We start from the raw sequence: 20,350 nt of genomic DNA, 5'->3' as shown, positions 1-20,350 counted from the left end.
GACTCCAGTCCAGTGGCATGGAGAGCACGGGACCCACTTCTGGGCATACCCATCCCACTCGGGTGACCAATGCAAAAAGAATAATTGATGGACAAAGTGCAGAACAATGTCATACATTCACCCCTTTACAGAGATCTGAGCCTAAATCAATTTTTTTGCTCCCCATGCCATTCCAGTTTGGGTCCCTTGCTCACATTACGACAGGATTTAAGCTAGACTGGCTGATGAGGGGTGTTACCCCGAAACCAGTCCCAGGATGCTAGTTTGCGGTCCAGGGAAGACATGGTTTTGCAGTTTTTGCAGTTTGGTCTGGTCTGTTCCCATGAGGCACAGGGTCAAGACTGATTTGCATATGGCTGGGTCTGAACTGAGATGGCGAAGTGAGCTAAAGAACGATGATGGTTTCAACCCAGATCTGTGACTGGGGGTGAGTCTCTGAAAAGTTTCAGGGCTCCGTCCATCCACTCATTGGGTTTGCTTTGAATCAGGAAAAGCAATCTATTAGGCCGTATTTAAGAGTTCTCCCTTCTTACCTTTTAGGAACTTAGTCAAAAGTGTCTAAGGTGTCTAAGCACAGTTTGCAGCAAGTTCCCCGGGACACAACTGGCCCAGTTCTGGTCTTACCCGCTCTTGTAGCAAAGATGAGTTCAGTGATGCAGTGGGTGCCTTCAAACATGCACCGGTGAGTCCTGCTTAGTTTGGAGAGGTCAGACTGCTTGCAGCACCCAGCAGGGCAGGTTCTCTCCAGTGTGGCGCTGCCAGAGGCCTCTCAGATAGAACAGATCCTTGCGCTTAAAGAAGTAGTACGTTGATTTTGTTCAATGGCGTGGGGAATCCTCTCTTCAGTTCCTGACTGGAGGAAGCGAGGATGCAAAGTCATCGTTAGCGTCTCTGGAACTCCTATGCGGTGAGCTGGGGGCAGTTTCTCAGTGCCGGTCCAACCAGCAAGTGTAAGGTTGTAACAGCAGCCCCTCCTGGTATAGGGGGTTGCTGTGTTATAGTCATAATGGCACAGGATTTGCGAGATGTAAAGCCCCCGCCCACATAGTCACAAGTCTTGGCACTTCTAAAAATGATACTTTAATGGCGGCCCCCTTTGGCATATGGGGTCTCTTCAGTCCGGCAATACAGGTGTAGCAGGAGCTGTTCAACGTTTGACAGAGCACAGTCTACAGCAGCCCTCCTGTGGCATATGGGGGTGTGCCGAAAACAATCCTGCACACGGGTGACAGCATCAGTGCTCAAAAGAATCCTCACACCATACACAGGGAGTCCTCACGGTAGAGCTCCCCACTGGACCTTGCTCTCTCCAAAGCTCTCTTTTTCCACAGAGTACACTGGTCTTGGCAAGCAGGCACGAGCTGGTGCTCTGGGGCAGGTGGCCTTTGTTTCCCTGGGTGAGGCTAGCAGGCCTTGACTCCCAGGCAGAAGTCGTGTGGAGCTACCCCTTCACACAGCCAGTTTGGATGCTTGGAAGAGGACAACTTTTGGGGACTCAACCTCTCTTCCATATAGTCCCTTTCCACACACCAAATGTAATTTAGGGTCTTGTCTTTGAAGTTCTATGTTGGGGTATGCTGTATGCTTCTTTTGAAGTGGGCACTTCTTTTCATCTTCCTTCATGAAAGAGGTCTGTCACAACAGGCACAACTCAGAGTCGATTGTTCAGAACTTAATCCCTGGGAGTGAACAGAGATTGCACCTCAATGTCAATCACAGTGATATTTACATCTAAGTGTTAATCCCAGACCCCCAATCGAACTCTTATGATTCTCTTATCAGCCCCATCTCCCTTCCTGAGATGTGTCCAGGCCCCTTACTTGTGATCTATCACTAAATCAAGGCACAATCTTTGGAGATATAAAGGAAGTCTCTTCCTTCCCTTCATTGTGTCCCAACCAGCACACAGGAATACAGCCAGTGGTGTAACGAAATTTGAGAGGGGCCCCCCCTGCAAGTGCACGGCGGTGCTCTCGCTCCAGATTTTATCATGAGCTCTCGGACCAGAGTACTGTGCCGAGGGGGCCCCTGCAGCTTGGGGGCCCCCACACCACGCGGGCTGAGGGGGCCTGTGTTACGCCACTGAATGAAAGACACAAATCTGTCTGGGGATTCTTCTTATCTTCATGTCTTTACCAAGTATTCCCACGATGAAACATACAGTCCTCCATACAATGCATCATTGCATGCACACACTCACCATACATTCATAGTACACTTTCTGTTTAGCACCAAATTCTCTATGGATTGTACTCTAACATGTACGCATGTCTTCAAAACACACACGCACACACAAATACACAGGCACAGCTCAGCACTGAAGCTTTTCCATCTATAACCAGGGTGGTTTAATTTCAAAACACAAGTACTGCCACACAAACACAGTCACTATATGCAGACTGCACAACTCTTCACTCTGCATGTATTGTAGTTCAAGTACACATACACCCAGCACATGCACTGCACAGCACTACATCGCTCATGTGATTTATTCCTCTCAGGCATACATACACCCAGCAAATGTGCTAACCACACATGTACTGCCCAGTACTGCTCCATCCTTGTACTGTACTGCCCAAACACGCATACAACTAAAGCAGTCTCACTATTCCTGCACTATTCAGCACTCCACATCTACCTGAAGTAGGCCATGGGTGAATTAAGCACATAGCAGTGGAACTTTAATGAAGGTGAGTGAGCATGTAGGCCGTACTCCAGTGACACAGGGTAAAAGGTAATGTTTACTACTACTGATCACTACACAATATGCTGCCACCACAGGGCTTGTGCTTCTTAAATCCTTGTGAAGGCGGTTGCCTTCTATCACTATGAGGGTAGCGCTGTTTGTGCCCCTGCCAGTACAATAAGACAGAAATCGGTAAGATATGCCTATGTCATGGTGCACATACATGATCAGTGTTTGCCTGTGACCAAAAGAAAATCCACAGTAGGGATCCGGACAACAGCACAATTGGGCACTCAGGGAAGGAGTACATGTCATTACCATGCAGAAGACTTTCCGTCCCAAGAGACTACCACTGAAAGCCAGGAAGATTTACTAGCTGTGTCACTAGCAGAACAGTCTCCCAATGCTTGAAACTACTGTATCAGAATAATGTAGAATGCAGCCTTCAAGTCAAATTTTGCTAGATATCCCCTTCTTTGAGCAGGTTTAGGCGTGTCCTGCATTATTATTGCCTTGAATTTGGTAGTGCAGATGTAGTTCTCAAGCGATCACAAATTCGTCATCATGTCCATATAGTGCCAATCAAATGTTCTGGCTGTAGTTTCCAGGATGCTTGCATTACATAACTGTCCTTTTTGGTCCGTAGGATTTTCGTATATCTCCACAAAATAATCAATACTGCTGCAATGGGCCAATGACTATGTTACTTGGGGTCCTTTGTAAACTATTTTAGCATGTAATTCACTTCCGGACTGAAGAGATCGATGCCAAAGAACATTTCATTAAGCTTGACGCCATCTGCTGCCTGAATTGACTGAATGCTGGGTGGCAATAAGGCAATTGATAGACATACGTCCCCCTGACGATGGTGGCTTGAAGTAAAGCACATGAAGTGGTCCCAGTTGCAAAATGCGATATTAACAAAGGATGTACGTAAGCTGCCACTCGGAATTCAGGCTGCCTCATTTGCACAAACTACCATTAAAAGGTTACATTTGAGACAGTGACCGACTGGCGTGTGGAGACAAAGAGCCACATGGTGGCAACTTTACAAGTACTCTAAGGTTTCATGTGGTGGTGTGTTCAGGTTTTATTAGCTGGTGGAAGCAGCATAATTTACAATGTTATACTTGGTGTGACTAATTTACTTATTAATTCCCGATCAACACCAATTAACAACCTTTTGAAAAAGTTAATTATAATGGACATGTATTATTTAACGAGCTGTATTATAACAAACATTTTCTTACCTTTGGTTTAAATTCTCCATTGAAAGCAAACTGGTTTTCTGGCTTTCCATCAGGCACTTTGTACTTCCGGAACCAATCTACCGTGGATTCCAGGTAAAGTGGCTTCAGCCGCCTTACGTCGTCGATGTCTGACAAAATAAGAGGCTTATCTTAATTCCCAGCAGACTCCCCTCCTTCCTCTGATTACCTCATGTTCTACAGTCTTCAAGTGCACAGCACAGACACAATAAAACCAATCTGTTAAGACATCCGATCAAATTTGGCTTGATTGATAATTACGTAAAAGCCCATGGGCCAAAAGACCACAACTTTTGAAAAGCTAAACATATATAAGAATCACTCTGAATGATCAAGCCACCCCTGCAAAAGACGCCCACAACTAACAGTGGCATATGTATTAAGCGCACACGTGTGCATCTAGAATTGTATAGCTGTACCAAATGCATATACAAAAGTGCAGGATTAGTTACTTACCTGTAATCCTAGTTCTCTTCCAGGGGTATACTCAATAAAGTCATAAGCACTGAATAATCTTCGCCCATGAGCGGGAACCCGGAACACACAACTAAATACATATATATGTGTAAATATATAATAAGAGTACAAGGCATATATATGTGTAAATATATAATAAGAGTACAAGGTACTAAAGAAATTATACACATATACATGTATACACTAATATGCAGCCCGGCCATAACCTATAGGCTAATAAAGCCATAATTACATATTTTCTGCAGAATGAAAATAAACCATAGAAACAATGCAAGAAAAAGACCGGAGCCTAAAATGCATTCCACAGAAAGAAAACACCTTTTATTTTCCTCAAGGAAGCTGTAATAAAAGGCAATTAGCCCATGTAGGCTGCATAAAGAAATAACATCCCAGTACAGAAAATCAGACTGGCACCTCGCTTTTAAGGCCTCAGAGAATCTGAACACTTTGCCTTTAAGGCCTCCAGGGGGAACTCTGCTCCCATCATGCCCCACAGGTGACAGTTAGGTCAGTTCTTATGTACGGTACATTAAACCTTGCAGGTATCTGCATATAAAAAAAATCAAAACAAACATATTAAACCATAATGCTACTGCTCGCCCGGGGAGGCGGGAGGGTGCTTATGACTTTAATGAGTATACCCCTGGAAGAGAACTAGGATTACAGGTAAGTAACCAATCCTTCTCTTCCAGGGGATACTCATTAATAGTCATAAACACTGAATAGAGTAGCCAGCTTCTACCCACAAGACTAACAGAAAAAAGGAATAACCACTTTAACACACAGATCTCAGCTAGAATTGGCGAATACATTCCTGAGCGATGCTTGACCAACCTGTGCATCAGCCTGTGTGTCTAAGTCAATGCAGTAATGGCGAGTAAAGGTATGTACCGAACGCCAAGTAGCTGCCTTACAGATTTCCGTCATGGAAACATTTCTAAGGAGAGCTATGGTGGAAGCTTCCCCTCTTGTAGAATGAGCCTTTGGTCCTCCTAACAAAGACCTGTTTGCCAACTGATAAGCTAGGACAATACAAGACACAATCCATCTAGATATGGACCTCTTGGAAGCTGCCAAGCCCGTATTATTAGGAGCATAGTTAATAAACAAACGGTCTGACTGTCTCAAAGTCTTTGTTCTGTCCAGATAAAACTTAAGAACTCTCTTAAGAACTAAAGAGTGAAGAGCTCTTTCAGGAGGATTGTTAGGATTTGGGAGAAAAGTTGGCAAGGTTATAGTCTGATTAACGTGAAAATCTGACACTACCTTGGGCAGAAAAGCAGGATGCGTCCTGAGTACCACTCTAGCATGGAACACAGTGAACCGTTCTTTGAAACACAGAGCCTGGAGCTCGCTCACTCTACGAGCAGAAGTAATGGCTACAAGGAACGCTACCTTCCAAGTTAAGTGTTGCAAGGAAGCCTTATGTATAGGTTCACAAGGAGCACCCATTAACTTAGCATTAAGCTCCCAAGGTGGGGAAGGTGACCTGACCTGACTGGCGGATACACCTTCCTTAAACCTTCCAGAAAATCCTTCACTACAGGCATCCTAAAAAAGGAGGTCTGAGTAGGCTATTTCCTGTAGGCCGTGATCGCTGCAAGGTGGACTTTAATAGAGCTAAATTGAAGACCAGACCTCGCCAAATGTAAAAGAAGGCAGAATCACCTGTTCCTGACCATGGATATGATCAAAACCATTGTTCTCACACCACAAAAAAAAAAAAAAAAAAAAAAAAAGCTTCCATTTAAATCTATAAGATTTCCTTGTGGAAGGACGCTTCGCCTCCTTAAGGATATGCATACAGTCTGGATTCAGCTGCAAGTGTCCATATTGGATGACTTCAGGAGCCATGCTGCCAGGCGTAGGGAGGACAGGTTGGGGTGTAACACTACCCCCCCCCCCCACTCCCCCCTTCTGTTTTGACAGAAGATCCGGGCGACATGGCAACCTCCTGTGTGGCACTTCCCGACAATTGAAGATCTGGAACCCACCATTGGCGTGGCCACTCTGGGGCAATCAGAATCATCCTGGAATTGTTTTTGTACATCCTGTTGATTACTGTTGGTCTCAACGGGGGTCGGTGGAAAAGCGTACAGTAAGTTCTGACACCAGTCTATCAAAAGGGCATTCCCTTGAGACCAGACCTGGGGAAACCTGGACGTGAAGACGGGGCATTTTGCGTTTCCCGCATCTGCGAACAGATCGATATCTGGTGCTTCCCATGCTTGGAAAATACTGTTTGCAACTTCCTCGTTGAGGACCCAATCGTGAGCCTCGACGAAGTCCCTGCTGATGAAATCCGCCTGAGAGTTGAGGGTCCCGGGCAGATGCACCGCTGTTATCGACAAGTCTCTCGCCATTAGCCAATTCCAGATGGTCTGGGTTTCCATGGACAGAGTCCTGGAACACCCATGCTTCTTTAAATAATACATTGGAGTTGTATTGTCTGTTTGCACCAGGAGGGACCGAGACTGGAATGATGGAAACAGGAACTTGAGAGCCAGATGAACCGCTCTTAGCTCCAGCAGGTTGATGTTAAGGCCTTTCTCAGATTCTGACCATAGCCCTTGTACTTGCAGAGGGCCCATATGAGCACCCCAACCTTGGACAGAGGCGTCTGTGATCAGAGTTTGAGCCGGAGGATCTTGATGAAATGGCACTCCTTGCATTAAGTGTGATCTCTTCATCCACCACCGGATGGAATTTTTGGCGGACTGATGGAGAATTCGATCTTCCCAGCACCCCGTCCTCTGTCACCACCGATCCTCTAAACACTGTTGCAGAGGACGCATGTGCAATCTTGCGTTTGGAACTATGAAGATGCACTACGCCATTGATCCCAGGAGAGAGGATACTTGACGAACTGTCAGGCAAGTGGATGGACGAAGAAGCTGACATTTTGACCTGATTGATAACCACCTCTCCTCCGAAGGACACACGTTTTCTTTTTCTGTGTCCAGGAGAGCTCCCAGGTAGTGGATTTGCTGGGTTGGGTTCATTATCAATTTATTGAAATTGACCTGAAGACCCAACTTGTGCATGAGATGAAAGCATATTGAAAGATGATCTTCCAGAAGAGATGAGGACGTACTTTTAAGGAGCCAGTCGTCCAAGTAAGGGTATATGAAAATCCTCTGTTTCCAAAGGAGGCAGCAACCACCGCCATACACTTTGAGAACATTCGGGGAGCTGACTTTAGCCCGAATGGAAGAACTGCATACTGGTAGTGATGAACAGACACTTGAAACCGGAGAAATTTGCGATATCTTTTTGAGATTGGAACATGAAAATATGCGTCCTTCAGGTCGATGGAACACATCCAGTCCCCCTGATGTAACTCGGGGAATATTTGATGGAGCGCTAACATACAAAACTTCTCCTTTCGAATGAATCTGTTCAACAATCTTAAATCCCGTATAGGTCTGAATTCTGCATTTGGACCTCTTTTTCACCAAGAAGAAGCAGGAGTACAGACCTTGGTTTCTCTGCGGAAGAGGAACTTTTTCTATGGCTGTCTTGCACTGAAGGATGTTTGCTTCCTTTTGCAAAAGCTTTAGATTTTGATGAAATACTGTCTTTGGACTTATGACAGGAGGAGGTCTTTTGAATTTGAGGAGATAGCCATTTTGTATTATGCTGATGACCCACCTGTCCTTTGTCAATCTTCTCCACTCGTCCAAGTAGAACAAAATGCTTCCTCCTACCGATGTGGACCACAGCTGCGGAGGAAGAACCTTCTCATTGCTTTTGAGGCTGTTTCGCAGCAGAGGACTGTTGTCTGTTTCCTCCTCTGCTTCGCCCAGGTCTGCGCTGTTGAAACTGCGACCTCTGTTGAGACTGGCCCTAGCTTTACGATGACCAGTTTGATGTTTGCCCACACTGTAGAAACGACCTCTTGTCGTATGGACGAAAACGACGGCCGAACTCTTTTCTCTAGGCCCACCGCCTTCAGAGTGTCCAGTTCCGCCTTCATCTTGGCCATCTCTTCATCTGCATGAGATCCAAATAATGTTGAATGGTAGGTTGACTATTTTCTTTTGGGCATCTGGCTTAAGGCCCGTGAGGCGCAGCCATGCCGACAATTCTGGAACATATGCTATGGGCATAACCGTGCGCTGCAAGATCCGCCGAATCCGCCGCCGCAATTATACTTTGATTTGCCACCAATCCACCTTCTCCAACAATCTCCAGGAAGTCCTTCTGATCTTCCTTAGGGAGCTTTTCCGCAAACCTAGCCATAGAGTCCCATAGAAGACTATCATAGTGACCCAGGAAAGCTGCAGCACTGGCCACTCATGACAGATCCAGCTGTGTTACACATCCTCTGGCAGAAGGAGTCCATGTTTTTACTGTCTTACTCCGGAGGAGCAGATGAGACCGATGTAGCTGAATGGGCCTTCCTGGCTGCCGCCACTATAAGAGAATCTGGTGGTGGATCCGTGTGCAGGAAAAAAGGATCTTGATCAGGTGCTTTATACTTTTTCGCAACTCTTAAAGGGCCTGAACCCACTGTCGCTGGCGTCAAGAAAGTCTTCATTGGGGGCTTCAACAAACCAGGTGCCAACGGAAGAAGGTCTAGCAGACGACTTATGATGCAAAGTTTCAAATATGACAGAAGACTTCACAGGAGGCACTGCCATCTTGATGTTGAATTTGCTAGCCCCACGGCACAATAACTCATTGAAGGTTCCTAAATCATCCACCTGAGATACCCTGGAGGGTGGCGTTGATGAAATCTTGGGGGAATATTCTCTGGAAGACAACCTCGTTGGAGAGGAAGATGCAGGAGACCTATGCCTTCTCTCAGGAGAAGGGGACCGATGACCTAGATCTTCTGGGAGAACCACCAGCCGGTGGTCCTGAACCTTCCAAAGTAAGCAGTCTTTTATTAGGCCTTGGCTGAATCTTCCAATGGCGGATGCTTTCTAGCCACCTTGGAGACATGTTCACAGGAGGTGTTCTACCCACCGGAGAGCCCTCCGGGGTAACCTGCACAATCCAGTTTCCCATAGAGGAAGAAGAGGCTGAAGAAGAACTCCGAACAGAATGCGGAGATCTAGAAGCCGGAGAAGGCACCTCTCTAGGGACCAACTGTCCATCCCTTGACGTTGAATTCCTCGACGTCGAGCCAGAATGCGCCACAATAGAAGATTCTTTGTGCGGAGAGGCTCTAACCACTGAAGACCTGTCCACAGATGCCCTCGACGTCAGGTCTCACGACGTAGACCTTGGAGGGTCAGCCAATGCCCCCCGACGCCGGCTCCAATCTCGACAAAGCCCTAAGAGAGGTCCGAGAGGCCAATCTGGAATGTCTCGATGACGACCGTGAGACAGGTGGCAGAGACTACGACGTCTACTTCCTCGGCGTCAAATGCTTTCTCGACGTAGACAGGACCCTTTCAAGCCTCGAGCCTGAGGAATGTCTCAACGTCGAACCATGTCTTGACGGCGACCTTGACAGTCTTCTTTTTTCAGGTCTCGACATCGACCTCACTCTTCCTCTCGACGTCGAACGACTGTCTCTCGACATCGAACGCCTCACTCTTGATGTCGTCATCACAGCAACAGACACCAAATGCCTCGACGTCGACAAACTTAGTCGGCTACCTCGATCTTCGCTTTAACGCCGATTTGTGCCTTACCGGCGATGTCTTCGACGTCAATACACTTTTCTCTGGTCTCGACGCCGACATACCTGACGGCGATCTAGATTGACGTCGAACTCACTTTCTTCAACGTCGACGCTTCCGGATGTAGTTTTTTCTTGCTTTTACCTTCAAGAGAAGCAAACCTTCGACGTTTTGTCGGAGAAGAAGTCCTTCCAGATGACAACACACTTCTTGCCCCCTTTTCATGATGTCTTTCTCTCTCCAGATGTCCCAAAAGCCAAATCTTCTCTCGTTCCTTCAAAGTTCTTCTGGAAAGCTTGAGGCAATGATAACATTTTTCCAAATCATCATGTGTGGAAGGGAGACAAACCACACAAACAGAATGAGGATCTGTTTTAGACATCTTCTTCCCACAGGAAAGACATTTGTAGAATAAAGGTGGCATAACTGACAAAAACATTTCTGAAAAATTAGTAATAAAAGGTAGTAAAACACCACCAACAGCAGATACTGTCAAATAAGAAAACAGTCAAATTCAGCAGAGCTCAAGTTCCAGGTTCCTCACAGAACAAGCCGGAAAAAAGAACTGACCTAACTGCCACCTGTGGGGCATGATGGGAGCAGAGTTCCCCCTGGAGGCCTTAAAGGCAAAGTGTTCAGATTCTCTGAGGCCTTAAAGGCGAGGTGCCAGTCTGATTTTCTGTACAGGGATGTTATTTCTTTATGTAGCCTACATAGGCTAATTGCCTTTTATTACAGTTTCCTTGATGAAAATAAAGAGGCTGTCTTTCCACATTATGACTTTGCTGTCCCTTGGATGCTACAAACTATTTGTTAAGCCCCGGGCTTTGGATTACCATTGTTGCTGCTAGAGGCTTGGGGGCAGGACTGCGAGGACCAGCAGCCCCGTATCGCCCTGCAGCTGTTGACTCTTCCCGCCCCCCTCTTGACTGCTGAGTGGTGTACTTAATCTCTCGCGGCGCCTGCTTCGCGGGAGCCACTCGCAGAAGCCGTCTTTCCGCATTTTGACTTTCCTGTTCCTTGGATGCTGCAAACTATTTGTTAAGCCCCGGGATTTGGATTACCATTGTTGCTGCTAGAGGCTTGGGGACGGGACTGCGAGGACCAGCAGCCCCGTAACACCCTGCAGCTGAATCTACCCCCCCCCTTTACGCCCCTTCCTGTTTGTACTTAATTAGCTTAGGCTCCCGCTGAGAGAGGACGACCGAGGCCGGGCTGGGCGACCCCCCTAAGTTCTGGGTTGCTCAGGGAGTGTTACTTGTTTTCAGGTACCATTCTCTTGTTAAAACTTTGCATAGCTTGTCTGCATTCCCTTCTGTGTTTTTAAGTAGCAACCCCCATGGCGTTGCGTTCTGGGAAGGGAAGAAAGGTTACACTTTCCACCACTGGGGGGATGGTGACTGGGACGATCGACCAATTTATTACAAGGGCTACTGCAGTATTGGAAAAGGAAATAGCCCTAACAGAGAAACGCCTGTCATTAGATCTCCTAACGGGAAATCGTTCGTCTCTGGGTACCATTGGGTCTGCGGTTACTCCTGAACAAGTAAGACCTAATGATCCCCCAGCTGCCCTGAGCCCTAGACCAAGCTCACTGTTAGGGTCTGAAAGTCTGGCGACATGTACTTCTTTAAACTTAACCATAGGTAGTACGGTATCTAGTGGTTCTCGAAGAAGGGCTGCCAATCTGCCATCCCCAACTCGCAAATATATATCACAACCCTGACATACTAGTAAGTAAAGGTTCTAATGTCAATCTTTTACCAGGTAAAAGGAAAAGAGGGGGTGGGCGTCAAAAGGGTGGTTTGGCAAAAATATCTAAAAAGAATAGAAACACCTCCCAATGAAATCAATACCCTTCCCAAGGTACTGAGAATGAGGGGCTTTTAGGAAAAATGGAAAAATTAGTAAAATCATTAATGCTACCCCTCTTGGAAAGAATAAAACAGATAAATATAAAATTAGAACAACTTGAAAAGCTAGTTTTAGCGAATTTCAGTTCTTTGAATAAAGTAGTAAATGGTATGGAGGGCTCCAACCATAAAACCCCCGTAGGCCAAGCTTCTGGGATATGGGGTGGAGTTAGGGACTCCCAACCAGTCCGATCTGATAGGGCTGAAAATAGGAACTCTCAGCCTTGTGCTGAGATGTGCCCGGCAGAGAGTGAGACACTGGGTACTGCTGGGGAGGGCGAAACAGGGGCAGGCAAGGTAGTAAGAAATCAGCCCGCGACTAGCGGGCGGGCTCCAGAGAGGATGTCCAATAGGATAACACCCCTGGGAAATGAGGACATTAAACAGTGATTGCCCTGTATAAATCTACCACCAGAGGCAGTACCATATACGGTCATATTGGCGGGAGTTCCCGGGATCAGCGCAGATAAACAGGAATCATTCAGGGAGCTGGAAATGCAAATGCTACTTACCAGTATGCATCTGTTCTTGGCATGTAGGGCTGCTGACATTCATATCTGTGCATAGATCGCCGCATAGTGTTGGGTCCGGATGATTGCACATTGTAGTCCTGGAAGAGTCTTCGAAGTATCACGAGATAGGTGGCTCCTCCCCTGGACTACAGTGCGCATGGGCATCGCCTCCATCCCCAGATGGTTTTTAGCCATTGGCCGAGATGGAGTGAACTATGAGTGATGACCATGCTATGAGCATATATATATGAATACTGCAGCTGCTACAGGCGCCGGGGAGGAGGGCGGGCGATATGAATGTCAGCAGCCCTACATGCCAAGAACAGATGCATACTGGTAAGTAGCATTTGCAGTTCGAGGCATGTGGGCTGCTGAATTCATATCTGTGCATAGAATACATAGCAGTCCTCCCATCATTGGCGGCCGCCCGTGCCAGCTGCAGCAGTTTGAAAAAGTGTTTTGAGAACAGCCTGACCAACAGCTGCCTGCTGTTTAGAGTGTACGTCTACACAGTAATGTTTAGTAAAAGTATGTGTGGTAGACCATGTGGCTGCTCTACAAATATCCTCCAAGGGAATGTTCCCAAGGAAGGCCATAGAGGCCCCCAACTTTCTGGTGGAGCGGGCTCTTGGTGGAATTGAGAGAGTGCGTTTAGCCTTAGCGTAACAGATCTGAATGCATTTCACGATCCACCTAGCGATACCAGCTTTGGAAATAGCGTTTCCCTTGTGGTGTGAGGCAAATGCAACGAAAAGTTGCTTGGTCTTTCGAAAATCCTTTGTCCTGTCAACGTAGTACATTAAGGCTCTTTTAACGTCAAGGGTGTGGAGCATCCGCTCCGCCAGCGACTCAGGATTTTGAAAAAACATTGGCAACTCAATTGTCTGGTTTAAGTGGAATGGAGATACAACCTTGGGCAAAGATTTAGGGTTAGTGCGGAGCACCACCCTGTTGGCATGTACTTGGAAAAAAGGTTCTTGGATGGTGAGTGCCTGTAACTCACTAACCCTCCGTAGCGATGTAATTGCTACTAAGAAAGCCACCTTCCAAGTCAGAAACTGAAGCTCACAAGAGTGCAGTGGCTCAAAAGGAGGACCCATCAGCCTTGTAAGAACCACATTGAGGTTCCATTCTGGAGCTGGTGGTGTCCGTGGTGGAATGACCCTCTTGAGTCCTTCCAGAAATGCCTTGATAGCAGGAACCTTGAAAAGTGATAGGTGTTGCCTATTCTGGAGGTATGCGGCCATTGCAGACAGGTGAATGCGGATGGAAGAATACGCCAAATTGCATTGGTATAGATGGAACAGGTAACAAATGATGTTCTGAATGGAAGCATCCAGCGGGTCAATGTTGTGGTTTACACAATAAATGACAAACCGCTTCCATTTAGCCGCATAACATGCTCTAGTAGTGGGCTTCCTTGCCTCCCGAATGATGTCCATGCAATCGGGGGGAAGATTGAGGTAGCCAAACTCTAGGACTTCAGGAGCCAGATCACCAGGTTGAGCTGTTGCGGATCTGGGTGCTGAATGTCGCCATGGCTCTGCGTCAGAAGGCTGGGAGTGAGATGAAGCCTTTGATGCGGTACCACGGAAAGTTCCAGAAACGTGGTGTACCATGGCTGGCGAGCCCACGTTGGAGCAACCAGGATGACAGTCATCGAGTGTTGCCTGAGCTTGCGTGCCACCAGCGGAATCAGAGGTGCTGGGGGAAAGCGTACGCAAATCTGCCTGACCAGTTCATCCACATCGCATTGCCCTGCGATTGCGGGTGTGGGAACCTGGCGGCGAAGCTTTGGCATTTTGCGTTCTCCCTTGTGGCGAATAGGTCTATCTCTGGATGACCCCACCTTTGGAAGTACGGTTGGAGTACTGATGGATGTATCTCCCACTCGTGCATTTGGTGGCTGTGCCTGCTGAGCAGGTCCGCCATCTGATTGTCCTTGCCTGGGAGATGCTCCGCCATGAGGAAGATGTTCCTCTGAATGGCCCACTTCCACATGCTCTGAGCCAGACGAGACAGCTGCGGAGAGTGTGTTCCTCCCTGTTTCTGAATGTAGTACATGGCCGTCATGTTGTCCGTCCGGATCAATACGACCCTGTTGCACAGATGTACTTTGAACGCCTTTAAGGCCATGAAGATTGCCATCAGTTCCAACACATTGATGTGCATCTTCTTCTGCTGTAGTGTCCATAGTCCCTGCACTGTGTAGTGGAGTACATGCGCTCCCCAACCCTGGAGAGAGGCGTCCGTTGTCAGGATAATCTGTGACACTGGCTCTTGAAACGGTCGGCCCTTGCAAAGGTTTTGTGGATTCCACCAATGCAGAGAGTTGTACGCCCGACCGCTCACCAACACTAGGTCTGTTAGTTGCCCATGAGCCTGAGTCCACTGACGTGCTAGGCACTCCTGGAGCGGACGCATTTGTAACCTCGCGTGCCGGACGATGGAGATGCAGGAGGCCATCATGCCTATCAACTGCATGAACACCTTCGCTGGAAGCGAGTGCTGAGGTCTGAATTGTTGGATCAGCGTCTGGATACTGGCGATTCTCACTGAGTTTGGCTGCGCAGTGGCTGCCAGAGTGTCTATTGTCGCGCCCAGATACTGCCGTATATGGGCGGGTTGGAGATGGGATTTCGGGTAATTCAGTGAGAATCCCAGATCGTGCAGGAGATGAATGGTGCGGGACACGTGGTCTGCGCACTGCTGTTTTGACTGTGCCTGAATGAGCCAGTCGTCCAGATAGGGATAGACGTGGACGTTCTGGCGTCGTAGATGCGCCGCCACAGTCGCCAGGCACTTTGTAAAAACTCTTGGCGCTGTGGTGACCCCGAAAGGCAGAACCCTGAACTGATAGTGCTGGTCTTGAATCGTGAATCTGAGGTACTTCCTGTGTGAAGAATGCAGGGGAATGTGAAAGTATGCATCCTTGAGATCTAGCGTAGCCAGGAAGTCCCCTTGCCGAAGCAGAGGGAGAACCTGCTGCAACGTGAGCATATGGAAATGCTCCGACAGAATGTACCGGTTGAGGGGCCTGAGGTCCAGGATGGGCCTGAGGGATCCGTCCTTTTTGGGGATTAGAAAGTACAGAGAGTAAACTCCTGTTCCCCTTTCTTGCAGTGGCACGAGCTCTATTGCTCCTTTTTGCAGCATGACTTTGACCTCCTGCTGCAACAAGTGCAAGTGCTCGCCGGACATAGGACGGCTTCTTGGAGGTATGTTTGGTGGTGTGGAAGTAAATTCCAGACAGTAACCGTACTGAATAAGAGATTTGACCCACCTGTCCGTGGTGATGGATTTCCACGCGGGCAGGAACTGCTGGAGTCTCCCCCCGACCGGTGTTGTGTGGTCGGGGGGCAGTGACAAGGCGTCACGGTTTGTTGGTGGTGGAGGACCTGGAGCTGTTTCCACGTCCCCTGCCTTTGACGTTGTTGCCCCTGTAACCACCTCTACCCTTGTTGGTTTATGAGGTCTGGGTGTTGCTTTTATAATACTGCGTGGATTGTGATGCCTGACCCCTTGAGGTGCCTCTGTTATTGGAGCGGCGAAAAGAACCACCCCTAAACTGCTGGGACTGAAGGGCACCCATAGACTTGTTTCTAGGGTGTCGTAGTGCGCCCTATCGTAGCGTGCAAGTAGGGCCTGCGTGTTTGAAATGCGCCAAATATTAGCTGCCTGCGCAGCAATACGTTTTCCTGAGGCTTCAAAGATCTTCGATTCTTTGTCTGGGGGAGGATCATCACCCGTGGTCTGCGAGTTCGCCCGCTTGCGTGCGTTGGATACAACCAACGAATCCAGTGGCAAGTGTCCCTTGATGTACGTTGGATCAGTGGGCGCTGCCTTGTATTTCTTGTCAATACGAGGATTGATGACTCGCGCCCGAGTGGGCTCCTTGAAAACCTCTGGCGCGTGCTTCAGCACTCCCTTGAGCATAGGCAATGTTTTGACCGACTTTTCAGCCACTGAGAAAGTGTCAAACAGAAAATCGACATCCACAGGGTCCGCATGGAGTTAGACATCATGATTTGCCGCAGCCCTCTCAATTAGAGCGTTGAAGGCTGCAGAATCCTCTGTTGGAGAAGTTTTTGCTGCAAAAAACTTCGGTTCGTGACCTGACTGAGGGTCCTCAGGGTCGCCTCCAGCAGACCAAGGTTCATTGACCTCCTCCGGATCAGAGTACGCTGGAATATTGTACCCGTCCTCCTCATCTCCGTCACCTTCCCCAGTGTTAGAATGAGTCGGTGAGAGTTCTAGATTTTGTGGAGATGCAGGCTCCATTAGGGGCAGAAGTACCCGCAGAGTCAAACTTCTTTTTGAGTGGAATACGAAAATGTTCCAACACCGGCTCCGGGGTGATTTTCCTCTTAAGGAGAGAGAGTTTGCCTGTGTTGGCGTCAATGACAACCTCTCGACGCTCCTCGTCTGCGAGTGGCTGTAGCCGAGGCTTCGATACCACCAATGACGCTTTGGGCGTCGACACCAGCTTCAAGGGCACCCCGGCCCCATGCCTTGGAGCGAAAGCCTTCGGCGTCGTCTTCGGCGGCAGCGCTAAGTGGATCGGCGTCTGCGCCTTTGCCGGCTTCTGTGCAGGCTTCGGCACCACATTCTTCGGTACGGGGGCCACAGCGTCCTTCCGAATACGTTGAAGGGACTCCGTGACCTTCTTGGTTAAGGACGGGGAGGGCTGGACCGGCTCGAGCGATTCCCCCAAGTCCGGAGTCGGGTCGGCGATCAAAGGCACGGTCTTCGGAGCCGACACATCACCACCCTTGCCCTTGACGACCGGAATCGGCGCAGCCAGAGCTTTGGGGTCGTCTTGACGCTTCTTCGAGGCTCTTTTCGGGTCGTCGACCTCGACCATCTTCGGCGCCGACGCGGCCGCGTCGGTCGTCTTCGCCTTCGACACCGGGGTCTTAGGGTCGGCCATCTTGGCGTGGCTCTTGATGTCGGCGGCCATCTTGGGCTTTTTAGGCGCTGAGGCCTCTGGAGCCTTTTGTCCCACCAGTGCGACTTTCACTTTCGGTTTCGATACCGTTGGCGTGGACCCCGATGGTTTCACTTTCGGTTTCTTCACCGGGAGTGGCGCATCACCAATGTCCGTGGCCGGGCCCGTGGGACGAGTATTGAGGTCTTGGGTAAGGCCCGAAGGCGATCCCTCGACCTGGGCCGTATCATGGGGATTGACCCCGGAGTCAGTCTGAGGGTGCTCCTCCTCTGAGCTATCCCCCACGGTGGCAATGGCCCCGTCGTCGTCCCCTACCTCTCCGACGACTTCATCAAACTCCTCGTCCCCCGCGTCGTAGTTTTCATCCTCTGACGCTGGGCTGGAGTCCGAAACTTGTAAGAAGGTGTCGTCACCAACGTCTTCCTCGAAGATGTTGTCTGGCGGGGGCGCTGATAACTGGGCCTGGAGTCTAGCGGCCCGACGAAGCTTGAGAGTCTTCTTACACCGGAACTTGGAGCAGGCCATACACCTGGCCTCATCATGGTCCGGCGACAAACATTTGTTGCACACTGGGTGCACGTCGAGGTTTGAATACTTTGAGGTGCACACCGGGCACCTTTTAAACTGAGTTCGTTCCATGTTAAGTAGTCTGGAGCGTCGTGTAGGCCCGTCCGCGCCGACAGCACGCGGAAGGGCAGCAAGAGTTCGGAGCTGATGAAGAAACAAAACCCGAACGATGGGCAATACAGACGCAAGTCCTAAAGACCTTTTGGTCTCAAGTTAGGAAAGTTAAACAACTATCGATTCCGACAGAGGGAACCGAAACACATCCGAACCCAATGGCGGAAAAAAACAATCTGGGGATGGAGGCGATGCCCATGCGCACTGTAGTCCAGGGGAGGAGCCACCTATCTTGTGATACTTCGAAGACTCTTCCAGGACAACAATGTGCAATCATCCGGACCCAACACTAGGCGGCGATCTATGCACAGATATGGATTCAGCAGCCCACATGGAACACAAGGTTACCCATTGGCTCAACTGCAACAAAACACTCCCAGCGTTTTTTACCGCAGAGATTTTAAACGTTGGAAGGGTGGGTTGGGTGGGCTGCAGGGTAAAGGATATGGAGGGCGATTGTGTTATTGTGAATTTTAGAGACCCATGGGTGGTTAAGTATATATGTTATGAAGCTAGGCCCGGTAGATCGGGAGGTATCCAACCCCTAGGCCTAGACTATTTTTTTGCGCGTCTTCCCCGAGGCCAAATTAACAACACATACAACAACTAGCCCAAGGGACCCCTCGGTGTAAATGCATCAGACCGAGTTGAGCCACTGTTTCGGCTGGCAAATCGCTTTGAGCCATTTATAGGCCTAGATGGGGAGGATTGACACTAGAAAATCCCTATTGGCACTATTGGGACCCAGTGATTTGGTAGGAGACATGAAGATGGCCGACATAATGGGGAGGTGACCCACCCAGATGGAGGATTGATAATGGATGGGGATTGCGTTGCCAGTGATATAGGTTCCAGCCTTCCTTTCAGGGCAGCCCTAGGGCACTCTGGGGAGACTGCTTTGGAGTCAATTAGGGGAAGTGGGACGGATGGCCAAGGAATGAAGAGGTTGACTTCAGAATCCCCAGATAGTGGGGGCCTCCCTATGGGAAGCAGGGTATCAGGACTAAATCAGATGAATCCTGTACAAAATCAGATGACCAATTTGGATAATCTTCACCTGCTTAAAATTGCTTCCTGGAATATCGCAGGGTTGAAGAGTAAAACCTCTATCGTAGAGTGGTTAGATTTTGTGGAAGATCATGATATCCTGATATTTCAAGAAAGTTGGGCTACAGACCCTATCCACCGCCATGGGTACCTACATTTTTACAAACCTGCCAATAGAGGCAAAAAAGGTAGACCCCCAGGTGGCCTAAGCACTTGGGTGAGGCAATCTGTTAGTTATAGGCCCATTGAAGTTACGATGGACAATCGTGATATACTTGTTGTAAAATTGATTCGGCCTGGCAAACTGGTGATTACTAATTGTTAATATTTACGCTAGAGGCCAGCCGGGAGGGCGGAGTTTGGGAATCCTAAACGAGCTGGACCTCCTCTTTAACTCTGTTGGGGTGGAAGGTTTGGTGATTGTGGCAGGGGACCTCAACTGCACCTTCGAACCCCTAAACCTTGAGGGGGAAGATATCTTAGCAGAGGACGGCGCACAATGTCACTTGACGGGGGGAGCTCAGTGATTCTGGTGCTATTGGATTTGTCCGCTGCCTTCGACACGGTGTCGCATAAAATTCTTATCGGCCGCTTGAGGGAGGTGGGAATAAGAGGGACAGCCATGGCTTGGCTAGAAAGCTTTCTTGCGGACCGTCAACAAGGTGTCAAATTAGGCTCCCACAAATCCATCTGTAGGGAGCTCACCAGGGGAGTGCCACAGGGCTCATGTTTAAGCCCCACGTTATTTAACGTGTACGTGGCCCCCTTGGCGGACATTATAAGATCTCACGGGTTCTCCCCAATCTCCTACGCTGATGACACCCAGTTGCTGTATCCCTTCCAAACCCTCACACCGACAGTTATAGAATCTTTTCAAAATGGTATGAGAGCCGTGGCAGATTGGATGGCCCAGAACTTCCTCCAATGCAACGTGACCAAAACTGAATTCATGTTGTTTGGAGGGGCCACCCTGCTATGGTCCCCCGACTGGTGGCCACTTGAGCTGGGACCTGTCCCCGTACCAAAACAGATTGTCAAAAACCTGGGAGTGCGCCTAGACCAAGCATTGATAATAAAAGAAGATCATGTCAATCAAGTTACTGGAACTTGTTTCTGAGTAATTGGGCTATTACGACGCATTTTCCCCTTCCTGCCTGACATCCACAGGAAGACGTTGGTACAAGC

At 48.8% G+C, this 20,350-nt stretch overlaps 1 protein-coding gene across 1 annotated transcript in view; it reads right to left on the bottom strand.

The window, feature by feature from the left end:
- Nucleotides 1–20,350, bottom strand: part of PPA1 (inorganic pyrophosphatase 1) — a 282,780-nt gene that overhangs the window by 89,596 nt on the left and 172,834 nt on the right. The window contains exon 7 of the mRNA XM_086922264.1: nucleotides 3,937–4,064. Coding sequence (XP_086778390.1) covers nucleotides 3,937–4,064 — 128 coding nt within the window. The remainder of the gene's footprint in view (nucleotides 1–3,936; nucleotides 4,065–20,350) is intronic.

Source organism: Lissotriton vulgaris, chromosome 5, assembly GCF_964263255.1.
Source record: "Lissotriton vulgaris chromosome 5, aLisVul1.2, whole genome shotgun sequence".
In the NCBI taxonomy this organism is placed as follows: domain Eukaryota; kingdom Metazoa; phylum Chordata; class Amphibia; order Caudata; family Salamandridae; genus Lissotriton; species Lissotriton vulgaris.
Note: the sequence above shows the minus strand (reverse complement) of the source record. Positions and strands in the feature narration are given on the sequence as shown.